The sequence below is a fragment of the Arabidopsis lyrata genome, assembly GCF_000004255.2.
Source record: "Arabidopsis lyrata subsp. lyrata unplaced genomic scaffold ARALYscaffold_3, whole genome shotgun sequence".
Classification (NCBI taxonomy): domain Eukaryota; kingdom Viridiplantae; phylum Streptophyta; class Magnoliopsida; order Brassicales; family Brassicaceae; genus Arabidopsis; species Arabidopsis lyrata.
This window is the reverse complement of record NW_003302553.1, coordinates 8,083,046-8,099,761: the sequence shown is the minus strand read 5'-3', so window position 1 is coordinate 8,099,761 and position 16,716 is coordinate 8,083,046. Positions and strand designations below refer to the sequence as shown.

Below are 16,716 nucleotides of genomic sequence, written 5' to 3'. Positions count from 1 at the left end.
TTGTCAAAGAGAAGTCGAAACTCAGGCGCAGTCAAAAATCTCAACCGAGAGGTTTGAAGCACATTTTTAACATCTTCATGTTGAGCAGCTAAATCATGAAAGTTGATGTGAGTGTCACCAACAATCAAATATGCAACCCATGCGCCGCCGCCAGGTGGGGAGATAAATAAGCGTGTCAGCTGCATTATGGTTTCATATTTGCCAAAAGAAAGATTCAGCAACATTCATCCAAAACATAAGTAAGAATTCATCATTTGCTCAGAATTTGCTCTGGGTTCGATTTAATCTTTCCGATGAAGAGATTTTCCATACCTTGGAGCTACAATGTTGCCAAATTCTTTGATTAGGAACGTCGACTTCTACGAGTATGATCTAATTGCTGCCGAAAACAAATTCTAAGAACTCTTTTTAGTTTAGTTTGTTTAGATGCATAGTTGACAAAAGAACAAGTCTACAACTAACTTTAACTAGTCCACAAATCCACCCATCTCTAGTTTTCACGTACATCACATGCCACATGGCTGTTTATGTAATATTAATTTTTTAATTTGAACAAAGATATTTCCTATATATATCCTCATTTGGCTTTAGATTTTGTATACTAATACTCAAATTCAATATCAATAAAGACAGAAATATACATTCTAAAAATCGCTTTTGAAATCTATGATTTTCAATTTTCATCATCCTTAAAATCGTTCTAATTAACGTCTAACGGTTAGACTCTAACCTATATTTGTTTGATAAATATCGTGCAAAATATTACTAATTCTATATATATATATATATATTTTCTAATTCCATATATTATCAAGCACCAATCCATTATTCATTTGATTGTACGTCTATTCAAGCACTAAAATCGTTTTTTCCTGCGGTACGTGAAGAATTTTAATCACTTAGCAGATCAGGAACAACCAACCACCCAAAATGTTAAGCAGATATTATTATCATACGAGAAATATATAATAAAAACCAGTCGAAATTATTTGTGGTAGTCTTAAACGACTATCGAGTCTTAAGTCAATAGAAACCACAAAGAGTAAGCTCTATGAATTTGTGGTATGTTTCAAGTGATTGGAACATTTAGTTTGTTTTGAATTAAGTCGTGGCCCAACAAATCCCCTCTATGTTTTGATTTGATTGCGGATGTGACACCATTGCTTTATTCAACGTGAACAATTTCTCCTCTTTTTTTTTTTTTTTTGTGGACAATTCCTCCTTTTATTTGTGTTTGGTAGAAACTCAGATTAATAGTATATATGTGTTACGTACACCACAGAAAATATGTATGTAATAAGGATCCAATTTCTTATAAATTCCGATCAACGTATCAAATTGTATAAACGAATTATATAATAACCTTTTTTGATAATAGCTGGTTTCAGAGCATCTTAAGTTGTCAGAAACTTGGATTCACGTATATATCCAATTTATACAGCTGAGGAATACATATGTATACACTTTAAAGTTTAAACATGTTTAACACATATAGATGTAGTCCTTAACCTGTCATGAAGTATGATGATATTTTGTCTGGAAAGTGGAATCTACAGGGCCCACTTAAGGCCTCAGAAAACATAAACCATCTTTCTTATCAATTTTTTCCCACGTAATCCGTAATTAATACTATGAATTACTACTAGTTTTTCCCAATATACTCAAGATATGGTATACTTTTTCACTTCTATTATTTTGGTCATCCTCTCACCATCTTCAAGATTAGCAAATTCAAAACGTAATAAATAGACATGCTTTTCAAATAAAAAGAGAAAGTACAAAAATTCAAAAACACGTGGTGGACTTTTCTAAGTATAAAAGATTCGGTGAACTCTACGAAGCACACACCTTTAGTTGCTTAAAAATTAAACCATCATATATATAACTAATTAATCAGTAATGCACATTCAAACAAATCAAAATGTGAGATCGTAGTTACAAAATGCTACAAACTAATTAATTATATTAATCATGCTAACAAAATAAAATAGTTGAAACCAAGTTTCTTAAAACAAATAAGTATTGTCTTATTGAACGATGGTCCAACTCGACTGCATAGATATTACTCTTCGGAGTCAACTTTGAAGTCAACGGATTTTGAATACCGACGTTTTTTATTGTTTGTAATAGGTGATGCATTAAATGATAGATAAGATTTATCTGATGTCTATCTAATGCATTAGTTGATACGGAAAATAGTTAACTTTCTGATAAGAATCACATAGCAAAAAAAAAAACAATACGATTTATCATTTTTTTTTGGTTCAAAACGATTTATCAGTTATTTGTGTAAAATCACAATGGAAATGCGATAATGGAGTCATACTATATAAAAAGTCCAAAATTACGAGCTGCCCGATATTATGGTCACCTATGATGGCTGCCTTTTCTTCTAGTATTTGGCCCACTTCACCATTTTGCTACTTTATCAATATATTGGATTTGTTTCTTTCTAATATGGTAAGTTGATAACTATAATTTCACACACTAAAGTACTATTGTTAAATCGTTGCTCATAAATCATAAGGGTTACATGAAAATATTTACCATAACATTACATCACACACTAAAGTACTATTGTTAAATCGTTGCTCATAAATCATAAGGGTTACATGAAAATATTTACCATAACATTACATGATACACGCTAATTATCATAGTGAGAGAAGTGAGAACCTCAACTTCATTTGTAATGATATTTACAAACTTAGAAAAAAAAACAAAAAAAGTGAGAACCACGAATTATGAAGGAAGCACTCAGAAAAAATATTAGTAAATTAGTAGAAAGATCACAAAAGACTAAAGTATACTATATGATAAGCTGAGAAACTGATGTCGTCTTCATAAATCGTGGCTCTTATGTCATCCGGAAGAAACCAAAGATAGTATAGGAATTGAAGAAACCGATGTCATCGAGAAGAAACCAACGGGATTTCTCATGTATTTGCTCTCTATATAGTCTATATGCACTGTAGATTTTTCTTGATATATAAAATGTAATATCAAAAAAAAAATTAAAAAAAAAAATAATAATAATAAGAATATCAAGATAATTCATAAATTTCACTAAACTGAGATTAGTTGCACAATATGTCATGTATTCATATTACTCCCAAAGTTTAAGAATTGACGATTCAATTATTCTAGTATATATTTGAAATCTCAAGAGGACGAAATACTTTTGATTATCACTTACTTAATATTTTTTTCCCTGTAATTAAACTAAAAGAGTCTACAAGTAGACGCAAGTTGTTTTGACAATTCATAGTCTTCATAACAGAGATTGCTTTCGTAAGCCAACGACTTCTGCTTGATTGTTTCTTGCAAGTATCCACAAATATAATATATATACACAAACAAATATCATAACACAAAATTTTGCAGGAATCTTTTAATATTATTATTAGAGTGATTAATTACCTCTTATCGTCTTCGGGAATCAATTCATGTGGTCTTGGACTGTTATGTGTGTTGACCCGGCTTCCCTGAAGGAATAGTATATATACATTTTTAAATAATATACACACCTAATTTTTTATTAGAAAACTGAAAATTCTTTCGTTATAGTAAACCTCTCTTAATTTTCAGTTGTGAAAAAATGAAATCTGTAAGTTTACTTGGAGTCCTCAATCTATCGGATTTTATTTTCTGATCTTATACGTGAAAAGCGTACGTGCATGTATATAATCATTATTTAAAAGCTACGGGAGAATTTGAAACTGAGAGATTAATATTTTTGCATTTAAAAGCATGAGAAAGTTACAATTCGTATTTACCTAGTATTTGTTTTACGATAAGATGCAAACAAGTTAGTGTTTACAAACTTTACATGCATTAACCATTTTCTTCTTTCTTCTTAAATCCTTCCAAAAAAACGAGTTTCTTCTTGACCTCGTCATCATGATTCATGTCATCAAGTGTAATGTTAATAAGTGCTTTTCGCCATCATTAACTAACTAAGTGGAAACACTCTCGTTCCATGGCTAAACTCTGATTTTACAACCTCGCAGCAAGGTGCGGAGTGTGAAATGCACTTACGGATTCATAAGAAATTAATATATAGGCAATTAATATCTTTCTTCATTAATATGTATGGATTTATCAGGAAGAAAAAAAGAATTCTGTAATGGCATTGGACCGAATCTTAGTGTAAAATATTGGCAGTGTATCATATCATATCATATCATAGCAAACAAACAAACAAACATATTAATTATCTCGTTGAGTGTTTTTTTTAATCTTGTTTTTACCATTGGGTTACAAAAGGATATCATATTTGTATGAGATTACAAATTGAAATAGATTAACATTAATTGAGCTGTCTTATGAGTTCAATCCTCAAGATCAAGTCGACAACAACAGTCAACAAGCTCACATGGAGTCATGGACAACAAGTATCCTTTTCGTAATTACCTTTAGGCCCTCCAATTTTTTATTATTATTGTGGTCGTCCTTTTTGTTGGTAGAGTATAATTCAATAATACATACATAGTTACGTATTAAACTGAAATTAATGTATCATTAGTTGCCGTTTGTTCTACTCCCTCCGTTTCGTTTTAGTTATCGTTTAAGGTTTTCTCACACAAATTAAGAAAAACATTAAATTTTCAGTTTTACCCTTTATTAATATATTTTATAAAAAATTTCATTGAGCAAAACATTAAAATAGTAGGGATAAAACTAAAATTTTCACCAAACATTTGCATCGAAAACCTAAAACGACAACTATTATAAAACAAAATTTTAACTCTTAAACGACAAGTAAAGCAAAACGGAGGGAGTAATATATTTGTTTTGTCTCTAAATGAAACATGCAAATGTTCTTGAACTAAAAACACAAAACAAATGTAATGATATCGATATTTTTAGGACAGTTTTCCCATAATCTCGGACGAATTTGCCCTTGTCTCATTGGACTCTGAATACACACACGTCTGTTCTATAAAAGATACAGCTCATTACCACAAGTTGTTGTTTAGTATACTCAATCCTCACAACTCTCTATCTCTCTCTCTCTCCCCATTCTCTATCATAATGACAGGTTCCACACCGGAAAACCAAACGGCCCCAGCGCCACCACCGGTGAAACATGTGCCGGAGTCAGTTCTGCCGGCTAAACCACCAAAGAGGAACAAGTATGCATTCGCGTGTGCTATCTTAGCTTCCATGACTTCTATCCTCCTTGGTTATGGTTAGTTTTCTTGTTAATCTCTTATCCGGTCAACGCAAAAAAACTCTGCCAATAATACACACACACACACATTCTTTATTGATTCTTTTAAGGGTTTATTTTGCAGATATAGGAGTGATGAGTGGAGCAATGATTTATATAAAGAGAGATTTGAAGATTAGTGATTTAGAAATTGGTATTCTCGCTGGAAGCCTCAACATCTATTCACTTATCGGATCTTGCGCCGCCGGTAAAACCTCTGACTTGATTGGTCGGCGTTACACTATCGTGTTGGCTGGAGCCATATTCTTCGCCGGAGCTATCCTTATGGGATTAGCCCCTAACTACGCTTTCCTCATGTTCGGAAGGTTCGTCGCCGGTATCGGCGTCGGATATGCTCTCATGATCGCACCAGTTTATACAGCCGAAGTCTCTCCGGCCTCTTCCCGCGGCTTCCTCACCTCCTTCCCCGAGGTAAAACAATAATTTACATTTTTTTTTGGTAGGAAAAACAATAATTTACATTACATATAGCTTTCTTAAACAAAATCATAAAACATTTAAAAATGAATAAATATCTTCATGTATCAAAATAATCATAAACTGTTGGACAAAAAAATAAAAATAAAAATCGTAAACTAATAAACTGTTAAAGCTGACCAAATTATATATTTTTTTAAAAAACGTTGATTAACAAGTAAATTTTAATTGCTATTGGTTAGTGAATTGAAATCATTGAAACTTTTTTCCATCCAATTCGGCGGTTTATTTTGACTTTTATTCATACTAAAAAGAAGGAGCGAAAGTAATATCTGACGTGGCAGTTGTTATGGTGACGTGTACAGGTATTTATTAACGCCGGAATTATGCTCGGGTACGTATCAAATCTGGCTTTCTCGAAATTTCCGTTGAAGCTGGGATGGCGACTCATGCTCGGAATCGGAGCCGTACCGTCCGTGATACTCGCTCTCGGTGTTCTCGCTATGCCGGAATCTCCACGTTGGCTCGTTATGCAAGGCCGTCTCGGCGAAGCCAAACGCGTTCTCGACAAAACCTCTGATTCCCCCACCGAATCAGCTCTCCGTCTCGAAGACATCAAACACGCCGCCGGCATTCCCGCCGATTGCCACGACGACGTCGTTCAGGTAACCACCACACCAATTTCAAAACAATTGAATTCCGAATCGAGATTTTGACCTAGTTTTAATCAATTGAATTCGAATTCGCGATTTCTCCGGCCACATTTTGACCTAATTTCAATCAATGGAATTCGAATTCGTGATTTCTCCGGCCATATTTTGACCTAATTTCTCAATAATTTCAGGTGTCGAAGAGGAACAGTCATGGAGAAGGAGTTTGGAGAGAGCTCTTAATCCGTCCAACTCCAGCCGTGCGTCGTGTTATGATCGCCGCAATCGGAATCCATTTCTTCCAGCAAGCTTCCGGTATCGACGCGGTGGTTCTCTTCTCACCGCGAATTTTCAAAACCGCCGGACTCAAAACCGATCACCAACAGCTTCTAGCGACTGTAGCGGTCGGAGTGGTGAAGACATCGTTCATACTAGTCGCCACTTTCTTACTCGACAGAATCGGAAGAAGACCGTTGCTTCTAACCAGCGTCGGAGGAATGGTACTATCTCTAGCAGCGTTAGGAACTTCTCTAACGATTATAGACCAGTCGGAGAAGAAAGTGATGTGGGCTGTGGTAGTAGCTATAGCGACGGTGATGACTTATGTAGCTACGTTTTCGATTGGAGCTGGACCGATAACTTGGGTTTATAGCTCGGAGATATTCCCGTTGAGGTTGAGATCACAGGGTTCGAGTATGGGTGTGGTGGTGAACAGAGTGACTAGTGGTGTGATTTCGATGGCATTTCTTCCTTTGTCGAAAGGGATAACCACCGGTGGAGCGTTTTACTTGTTCGGAGGGATTGCGACTGTGGCTTGGGTTTTCTTTTACACTTTCTTGCCGGAGACGCAAGGGAGGATGCTTGAGGATATGGATGAGCTTTTCAGTGGTTTCAGGTGGAGAGATTCCAAGAATAAGCCTAAGAGTAACCCCGAGATGACGGTTTCGAATCCCGAGGTCGAGATTGGATCAAACAAGCAGAGGAGGGAAGACACACAAAGTTCGTAGAAAATTTGATAAGATATGCAATTTGTACCGTATGGGGTTTTATGATAAAGAATGAAAAATTGGGAAACAAACAAATTTTAAATGAGTAATTAGCGAAACAAATTGGTTGAGAATATACAAAACTCATAGAAATTGATTAACTTAACATGCCTAAAAGAAAATAAACTCACGACACACTTTTGGTGAATGAAACACAAATAAGAGAAACCACACGAAACCAAATGTTTTCGAGACAATAGTTTTGATACTGAATGATACATCTCAAAACCTCACGCAAACAATTGTTTTGATACGCCTCAAAATCACTCACTAGTTTTGGAGACAATATTTCACAACATGTATAGAAATAAGAAGACAAACTTTATTCTCCTCAAGTTTTTGACAACACGAACATGTCAAAAAGATCAAACGAAGCATGATACCTTAAAAGCACACCAATAGCTACTAGAAATAAATTTGTTTACAACATATAATAAGTTAGAGATAATAGTCCTTAGCATTCACACACTTTAAACAATGCTACGATTCCAACAAATGAACTAACACAGTTTGAATCATTTTCGCTTGAAACCATTGATTCATCACTCTCCACATTGGGGAATTCTGAACAAACAAAACCCTTTCACCAGCCGAAAGACTAAATATATGAAGTATAAAAGCTTAAGTTAATCTAATTACAAAACATAATTAAGAAACATTATCAGCACTTAAGAAGGTCAAAGTGTTTTAAGTTCTAAAACGTATTTCATGTCATAAAAACAATCGCGCTAGGATGATATAACTCTCTCCTCGTTATATCACCCTAGTGTGACTATTATTATGACATGAAATACGAGAGCTGGTCAGTTGACATCCTCAAGTGCCGAGAAAGGTACTTCAACAGATTCGATACATATCCATGGACAACGGCTGTTTCGTAATGTGATTCAAATTTCATATGGTTTTCAGTGTCACAGACTCACTATATTATCTTTAGCCATCGGATATATACAAATTGAAGATTAGCCTAAACCTCATTAAGAAGAGCAAATGACGACAACTATTTCATTGAAGACAAAGAAGAAGGTGACGTACGACTATTTTATTTACCTCTTCTTGGTAGGTTTTGTGAAGCACAGAACTGACTCCGCTTTGTTGATTTTTGTGACCGTGGCGGAGAGAGGAGAAGTGGAGACGATGCGAGGTCGAAGGCTTTTATATATTAGCTGAGAAAATTTTAGGGTTTTGATTTTGATAAATCTTAATTTAGTTTAGAAAAAAAATATGTAAGGAGATTCGATGGAACTTGGAAGGGAAAGGAAATATTGTTTCCAAAATTTGTATATACCCACCCTTTCCAATTCTAAGAGTAATTTAAATTTTTTTTTTTTTGACATCTTTGAATCGACAAGGTCCGATCCATAGCCAATCCCTACTACGCGGGGTAACGCGACTTACTGGAGTCGAACTCCGGTGGAGAAAGCATAGTCGAGTGGACTTAACCACTTGACTAAAGACACATCACCAAGAGTAATTTAAATTTTATTAACAAAAAAAAAAACAATTCTACGAGTAAATTAAAATATTATTACTTTGATTAGACATGTCAATTAGGGCCAAAGCCCGCGGGCTAGCCCGGCCCAGCCCTGAAAAACAGCGGGTTCGGGCTTCAAATTATATGTCCAAAAAAAATTGGGCCTTTAGTCCTAAACAGCGGGTTCGGGCTAAGCCCGTTCGGGCTAAAGGGATTTTTGGACCGAAAAGCCCTTTAAAAATTATTTTGACCTTTTTTTTGTTAATATTTTCGTTTAATTGTAAGATTTGTTGTAAAAAAATTTTTGATAGAGTTGAAAACCATAAGCTTAGTTTTTTGGTTGTGTATTACTATAAAATCGAAAAAGTAAATATTAGCTGTACTACCTCATTTGAATTATTTTAATTTTATATTTTATCTAGTATAAGTTTAAACAATTTATTTGGATTATTTATTTGATTTTAATTCTCTTTTTAAAAAACTAAATTAGCGTTAGTGGTTATTTAAATTTTAATTGACTCGTTTCATATATAGATTATTTTCTAAGAGATATTAGAAATTATAAGTTTGTTTTCTGTTGTCGAAAGAAAAGCATAAAAAAGTCCGGAAAAGCCTTGTAGCCCTGTTAGGGCCGGACCGGGCTTTAAAATATATGCTCGGAATTTTTACGGGCCGGGCCGGGCTCAAATATGTACGGGTTTCGGGCCGGGCCGGGTTAGCCCGATTGACATGCCTAACTTTGATCTCGCTTTGTTTAATTTTTAACTTGGAGAGGAGTGTTTAACGAATCACGATGACTCGAGTTTACTATATTAAAGTATTTTGATAATTTGATTTTCCATATTTTCATTTTCAACTTTCTGAGTTTCCTTACATTGATGAAAACCAATTGAAGTCGAGCTTCTATTTTCTATTTTTTTGCATTTACTTATTTCGAAAAAATATTAGATATACAAGTTTAGATTTGATTAGAGTTAGACCAAATCCATCAGAAATTCAATAAACCTAAAAAAAAAATTGAAGAAAAAAATTAGAAAGAACATTCTGTAAGATAACATCAACTCAAATTTTCAGCCCCAATTTTTTTTTCCTAAGTTGATATTTGAATTTTGAGTTGCCCCAAAAATTGATACTCCCTTTTTTAGTTCTTTTGACCATATGTGAATTCTTCATAGCTAAATGGTGTTTCTTTGCAAACAAGAAACATCACTTGATATTACGATGAAAGTGAGTGAGAGTATATATAGCAAGCATGATGAATTAAAAGCTCACAAATAACACTAAACAAATCTCGTTTCAGGGTTCCTTCTTTTTTGGTTCTCTCATCCCTTTTCCACACAAAAGAAAAAATTTACAACATAACAATAATTTAGAGATAGCTTGTGAAAAGAGAGAATGGGAGGAGAGGCCTCGTTTCCTTCTGGTGATAGTCCTTAGCATTCACACCCTGTAGACCTCTGCTGATTGCTCGTACCAACATCGATTGTGTCTGGCAAGTATCTATTGAAAGAGAAAAAGACAAGAGAATGTTGAGACCAAATCTGCGATATATAAACAATGTTTGAAGTAAGTAAGAATTATTTTGAAACTTACAGCTCTTCTTCTTCTCCGCTCTTCAACGCGTTCTTGGCAATGCATTGGAAAGCTTCCTCCACATTAGTACCTTCCTTGGCAGAGGTCTCAAAGTAAGGAATGTTCCCCTTTGAAGCACACCAAGCTTTAGCCTTTTTCTCTGAAACCTGTGATCAAATGAGAGTTTGTATTTGGACATTAATGTTACATACCAAAGTGAACAATGGAAAATTAAGCAAGCACATACCACTCTGCTGTTTCCACCATCAACGTCAACCTTGTTTCCGATAAGAACAAATGGAAAATTCTCTGGATCTGATGGACTCGCCTGCAAGAGATATTACACTCAGCGTTATGGAGTTGCTTATTGTGAAATCCTTCTGTCTAAAGGGGTGAGAAAAAGCGTGATCATGTTACCTGGATCAGAAATTCTTCCCTCCAGTTGTTCAGATTTTCAAATGATTTCATGGAGTTGACATCATATACAAGAACACAGCAATCAGCACCACGGTAAAAAGCTACACCAAGGCTCTGAAACCTTTCCTGTCCAGCTGTATCCCAGATCTGCAATAAACACATAGAGAAAGAAAAGACAGGAACAAGTGAGCTTTGTTCTCAAGCTCAAGCAAGAAAGGCAGTACACACCAATGTGAAAAGGTTAACTGGTGTGGAATGAGACACAATACTTGAACAAATTTATGTACATATTTCACAAACAAGTTCTAAGCTAATACTTTCAGCTCAGAGTCAGTAACTCTCTTTTGAATACAACTAGAAGCACCATTGAGCTAAAGCACATGCAGCTTTACTTCAAAATAATACTGAGTAACTGACTAATAAAGCTCACCTGTAAAGTGAAAAGTCGATCTTCAAACTGTACTTCCTTGGTCAAGAAATCAGCTCCAATGGTTGCCTTGTACTGGTTGCTGAACTTTTTATTAACATATTGATTCATCAAAGAGGTTTTTCCCACCCTACAAAACAACAAGTTAGAGAAGTCCAAAATCAGTTTCACTCAAATAAAGATAACAAGAGATGATCTTGGATACACACCCATTTCATGTAGTCATTACACAAGCATTTTCTGCCTCAGGACATAACCACGAAAAGAAAAAAAGAGCGAAACGAGTGCCATAACAAAACCAGCATATGATCTTGAATGTCAAGCAGAAATTCAGTAACCACAAAACAGATGCAGACAAGAACATGCAAAATGTAAAAAGAAACCCGGTTCTTAAATTTGAGACTATGTTAAAGGCGTCTATCTATGTTTGAGACTAGATCGACTCAATTCTTAAATTTACCATAAAAAGTTTCTGATATTTGATCAAACAAAACCCTCCATGAAAAAAAAAAGCAACCTTTAATTAAAATCAGAATCAATTATGAGTAACCCAAAACAAAGAAACCTAAAACCAGCAAGTCATCTAAGAGATCAAAACATATCATATCGAATCCAAACTTCAAAGGAAACGAATTAGACAAAAATCCGACATAAATCTCAAAAACCCAGAAACCGAAACCACCAAATTACTCATCAGAAAACTCAAAATCACATGAGAAAAAATAGTATCCCGGAGAAACCTAACCCGCTATCACCGAGGATGATGACTTTGAGGAGAGTACGTCTACGGGACGGCATCGAATCAGATCTAAAACAAAGAGAGAGATTGAAGAAAGCTCTGGCGATCTCTTGTGATATTTTTGTTGAAGAAGACGGTGGTGTGTGCCCTCAAGAGTCTAAGCTGTTCCTGATCTGTCTTATAATTTATTTTGTCTTCTTGTTAAAAGTGAATAATTATTGTTAATAATTAAATTTTATTAAATAATAGTTATATAAATTTTGGATTTATCTAACAAGCAGCTCTCGTAGCTCAGTTGGTTAGAGCACTCTCAACGAGAGCATGCTCTTCCATATCTTGTTTTGTTTTATAGCCTGCTCTTTCTTATTTATTTTTGACTTATTTTTTCTCTTTTGCGTAAATAAAACCCAAACATCGAATTCTCTACTGTAATTTTTTTTTTTTGTTTTACAAATTTAGATGTAGGTACATAATTTGCATGGCTGTATTAATATCCAAATTTAGACCTTACAAAAAGAAGCAATTCAGAAACAACAACAAAAATTTTGAAAGCATCTCTTTAAAAATAGAATCTGAAAGACACAAAGAGCTTTTGTGTTTTCTCTTTCTCTTTGTTCATCTCTCTCTCTATCTCTTTCTCGTAAAAAAAAAAGGAGAGAGCTTCACCAAAAAAAATCATATACAGAAAGAAAACACCGAAATAGAGATTATGGCGGAGGGGCAATCCCCGGAGAATTCACCGCCGTCCCCTACACCACCATCTCCGTCCTCATCCGACAATCAGCAACAATCCTCTCCTCCGCCTTCTGATTCCTCCTCTCCTTCACCACCAGCTCCTCCTCCGCCGGATGATTCCTCCAATGGTTCCTCTTCATCACCTCCACCGCCTTCTTCAGGCTCAGAATCTCCTCCATCTCCGCAAGGAAACAACAACAATGATGGCAACAATGGTAATAACAACAATGACAACAACAATGGTAATAGCAACAATGGTAATAACAACAACAATGACAACAACAACAATGGGAATAACAAAGACAACAACAACAAATGGCCAGAACAACAATGGTAATAACAACAATGACAACAACAACCAAAACAATGGCGGAGGAAGCAACAACCGTTCACCTCCGCCTCCTTCGAGAATCTCTGACCGTAACTCTTCGTCCCCACCAAGAGCGCTGGCTCCGCCTAGATCAAGCGGTGGTGGTTCCAACTCCTCAAGTAACAATGAACCAAACACGGCTGCTATCGTAGGAATTGTGGCTGGTGCTGGATTGTTGTTTCTTGTTATGATATTGTTCTGCGTCTGTTGCTGTCGTAAGAAGAAAAAGAAGCATCAAATGCCGTATTATGCAGGCAACGGTTACGCCACCGGCAAAGGTATATATAAAACCCATCAAACCTAGCCCTATCCTAACCTAGTTTCTACTTTAAAACATTTTCTTGTGCACCAAGCTAATTAATAAACTAACATTTTCTTAAGAACCTTCGAACCGCAATCCATTTGAGATATGATAGAGAAACCATGTCTCTGGCACAATTTTTGAGTTCTATAATATCCGAAATATTGTTACCCAAAGAACCATATCATTCTTTCGTTTTCTTGTTATCCAAGAAACAAGGTGAAAACAAGTCTCTGTTTTATTTTAGGCGATCAATACCAACAGCAGCAATACAATAACCAGAGCGATCACGTGATGAATCTGTCTCAGCAATATCCTGGATCAAACGGGAATAATAACTGGATGAATTCACCGCCTCCACCACCACCAGGAAGCTGGCAACCCTCGCCGCCACCACCACCACCGCCTGTCTCAGGCGGTATGAACGGAAACAGTAGCGACATGAGCTCAAACTACTCAGGACCACATGGTCCGTCTCTACCACCACCTCACCCTTCAGTGGCTCTAGGTTTCAACAAGAGCACATTCACCTACGACGAGCTAGCTGCTGCAACTCAAGGCTTCTCTCAAGCAAGATTGTTAGGTCAAGGCGGGTTCGGGTATGTTCACAAGGGAATACTTCCCAATGGGAAAGAGATTGCGGTGAAAAGTCTAAAAGCGGGAAGCGGGCAAGGAGAGCGCGAGTTTCAGGCTGAGGTTGACATTATTAGTCGAGTTCATCATCGGTTTCTTGTGTCTCTTGTTGGATATTGTATTGCAGGAGGACAGAGGATGTTGGTTTATGAGTTCTTACCTAATGACACACTTGAGTTCCATCTCCATGGTAAAAGTGGCAAGGTTCTTGACTGGCCTACAAGACTCAAGATTGCTTTGGGATCAGCTAAAGGACTTGCTTACTTACATGAAGACTGTGAGTCAAAACAAAAATCTAAATTCTTCGATCTTATTGGGAAACTCGAGTGGTTTAATTAGGGATGTGATCAAACTTTGTTTTCTTGACTTAGGTCATCCGAAAATCATTCATAGAGACATTAAAGCTTCAAACATTCTTCTTGATGAATCCTTTGAAGCTAAGGTACGCTCTTATGATTTTAAAATCATAATGCTTTCAGATTCTTTGGTATTTTTTTCTTTCTCTAACTGAACTGTCTCAAATCTACAGGTTGCAGACTTCGGGTTAGCGAAGCTATCTCAAGACAATGTTACACATGTGTCCACTCGTATCATGGGAACTTTCGGGTAATAAAGAACGCGGAACCAGCTTATGAAAACTGTTACTGCAAATTTCAGTAGCTCTTGCTTTTATATCAAAAACGTTCTTTATTTATAATCGCATCCAAGAATCTGTTTCTCTAATCAAGAATTTCAAATTGTGACTCAAACGACAGGTACTTGGCTCCAGAGTATGCGTCAAGCGGGAAGCTGACAGACAGATCCGATGTTTTCTCCTTTGGAGTGATGCTTCTTGAGCTCGTTACCGGACGCAGACCTGTTGATCTCACTGGTGAAATGGAAGACAGTTTGGTCGATTGGGTCCGTAACCATATAGTTAAATATATTCATCACATTAATGGTTCCTCTGTTAGAATCTTGTGATCTAATGCAAACTTGGTTACACAGGCAAGACCCTTATGCTTAAACGCAGCTCAGGATGGAGATTACAGTGAACTAGTTGATCCACGGCTTGAGAACCAATACGAGCCTCATGAGATGGCACAAATGGTGGCTTGTGCCGCTGCAGCCATCAGGCACTCAGCCAGACGCAGGCCTAAGATGAGCCAGGCAAGTTTTACTTTTGAACATGACCACCCTTTGAAACATGTAATTTACACACAAGAAAATGATCACAATGGTCCAATTTTTAAACAGATTGTTCGGGCTCTGGAGGGAGATGCATCTCTAGACGATCTAAACGAAGGAGGGAAACCGGGGCAAAGCTCATTCCTCGGGAGGGGATCAAGCTCGGACTATGACTCAAGCACTTACAGTGCGGATATGAAGAAGTTCAGGAAAGTGGCCTTGGATAGCCATGAGTACGGTGCAAGCAGCGAGTATGGGAACACGAGCGAATACGGGCTTGACCCGTCTTCCTCGAGCAGCGAGGAGATTCGTAGAGGAGGAGCTAACAACAACAAAACCACTCCTAGCCGAGAGCTTTGATTTAGCTGTTAGTTTCAAAACAATCTACCTTTGCTGTGTTTTTGTGGTTTGTTTCCCTATGAAATTTTTTTTTAACTCTTTTTATTTATTTTTGTCACCGTTGGATTTGTGTTTGTGTGTGTGAGAAAAAGATTCAAACTTTTGGTTGTGATTAATTGATTTATTAATGCTAATTGTCTCTGTCTTAATTCCATCACTCTATCAAGTAACTTGGGATTCTACAAAAGAGATTTGAGAAGAATTGAACAACTTCAGATTGAATAAAATCTCAAAGTTTCCAACTTTTTTTTTTTTAATTTCTATATCAATCTTCTTGATCCTAATGAATGATAAGAAGCACAGGGGGGTTTGTGAAATTTACGAATTTGCCACTCTAGAGATCTCAGAAACAGAGGATAACGACAGAGAAAGAGATCATGAAAGTGTAAAGAAGGATCAAGAACCCAAAATACAGAGCCCAATTTCTCTTAAACTTGCCAAAGTAGCTATCTGGTGGTTCTTGATACGGAACTTCCAGATCCCAAGCAGCAGCCGAGGCCTCGTCACCGTCGCCACCACCGAGGAAATCTCCGGCGGCGATTCTTGACTTGATGAAACGGAGCTTATGAGTGGCGAGGCCGAGAGTGAGCTTGTGGCAGCGACGCTGGTACTTGAAGCCGTTGATGCAACGGAGAGTTTGAGCGACGGAGACGTAGAAGAAGAGGTGGGAGAAGGAGAGGAGGCAGATGGGTGCCCAGCAATGGCGGCAGTGGAGACGACCTGAGGGTTGTGATAGAGAGAAGAAGATCACGGCGAGGAAGATGAAGAAGAGCTGAAATAGCTTGTGGAGCTTCTTCTTCTGGTGGTCAATGGCACGTTTTTTCTCTAAGGTTTTCTCGAAGTGGAGCTGGATTATTGAGTTTAGGGCTTGTAGAGCGGTTTCTTTGGGGATGAAAGGTTGGTTATTGTGGTCAATTTCGTCGTCGTAGTCCGCCATTGAAGGGACTGAGAAGAGAGAAAAAGTGTTTTTGGTTAGAGAGAGATGGTCTGGGGATTGTGTGTAGGAGAGAACATGTGGGTGTGGTTCGTATCTCTAGACAATTATTATCCATCTCAACGGTCTAGTTCAAACTTTTGACATTTTGTCCGTATTCAATAAACCAGTAAAATAAAATGCTTCTGGTAGTCTCAACTTA

The 16,716-nt window shown here is 36.7% G+C and overlaps 4 protein-coding genes across 4 annotated transcripts; 2 read left to right on the top strand and 2 right to left on the bottom strand.

The window, feature by feature from the left end:
- The first annotated feature begins 4,820 nt into the window (after positions 1-4,820).
- Positions 4,821-7,409, top strand: LOC9319221 (polyol transporter 5). Its single transcript, XM_002885235.2, has 4 exons — positions 4,821-5,191; positions 5,298-5,644; positions 6,016-6,315; positions 6,495-7,409. The coding sequence occupies exons 1-4, from the start codon at positions 5,035-5,037 to the stop codon at positions 7,305-7,307; spliced, it is 1,617 nt and encodes a 538-aa protein (XP_002885281.1). The 5' UTR covers positions 4,821-5,034; the 3' UTR covers positions 7,308-7,409.
- A 2,651-nt stretch (positions 7,410-10,060) lies between these two features.
- On the bottom strand, positions 10,061-12,192 carry LOC9321347 (ras-related protein RABG3f). Its single transcript, XM_002883107.2, has 6 exons — positions 11,982-12,192; positions 11,240-11,366; positions 10,810-10,956; positions 10,640-10,720; positions 10,414-10,559; positions 10,061-10,320 (listed from the first exon to the last, which is right to left on the bottom strand). Exons 1-6 carry the CDS (start codon positions 12,032-12,034, stop codon positions 10,254-10,256), a joined length of 621 nt encoding a protein of 206 aa, XP_002883153.1. The 5' UTR covers positions 12,035-12,192; the 3' UTR covers positions 10,061-10,253.
- A 431-nt stretch (positions 12,193-12,623) lies between these two features.
- Positions 12,624-15,695, top strand: LOC9319220 (putative proline-rich receptor-like protein kinase PERK6). Its single transcript, XM_021031844.1, is given in 8 exon segments — positions 12,624-13,022; positions 13,024-13,358; positions 13,629-14,291; positions 14,386-14,456; positions 14,544-14,620; positions 14,770-14,914; positions 15,002-15,163; positions 15,251-15,695. Coding segments are annotated over 8 exon segments (2,082 nt in total). The 5' UTR covers positions 12,624-12,684; the 3' UTR covers positions 15,542-15,695.
- Positions 15,696-15,886: 191 nt separating this feature from the next.
- Positions 15,887-16,675, bottom strand: LOC9319219. The gene has a single exon (XM_002883106.2). The coding sequence runs from the start codon at positions 16,515-16,517 to the stop codon at positions 15,924-15,926; it is 594 nt and encodes a 197-aa protein (XP_002883152.1). The 5' UTR covers positions 16,518-16,675; the 3' UTR covers positions 15,887-15,923.
- Positions 16,676-16,716: the final 41 nt, after the last annotated feature.

What these genes read in the sequence shown, in the direction of transcription:
- LOC9321347 (XM_002883107.2), bottom strand. Translation starts at nt 12,034, where the DNA reads ATGCCGTCCCGTAGACGTACTCTCCTCAAAGTCATCATCCTCGGTGAT. An exon ending in GGGAAGAATTTCTGATCCAG is followed by an intron (nt 10,721 to 10,809) that starts GTAACATGATCA and finishes TATCTCTTGCAG; the next exon opens with GCGAGTCCATCAGATCCAGA. An exon ending in AGCGGAGAAGAAGAAGAGCT is followed by an intron (nt 10,321 to 10,413) that starts GTAAGTTTCAAA and finishes CTCTTTCAATAG; the next exon opens with ATACTTGCCAGACACAATCG.
- LOC9319221 (XM_002885235.2), top strand. Translation starts at nt 5,035, where the DNA reads ATGACAGGTTCCACACCGGAAAACCAAACGGCCCCAGCGCCACCACCG. An exon ending in TCCTCACCTCCTTCCCCGAG is followed by an intron (nt 5,645 to 6,015) that starts GTAAAACAATAA and finishes TGACGTGTACAG; the next exon opens with GTATTTATTAACGCCGGAAT. An exon ending in GCCACGACGACGTCGTTCAG is followed by an intron (nt 6,316 to 6,494) that starts GTAACCACCACA and finishes CAATAATTTCAG; the next exon opens with GTGTCGAAGAGGAACAGTCA.
- LOC9319219 (XM_002883106.2), bottom strand. Translation starts at nt 16,517, where the DNA reads ATGGCGGACTACGACGACGAAATTGACCACAATAACCAACCTTTCATC.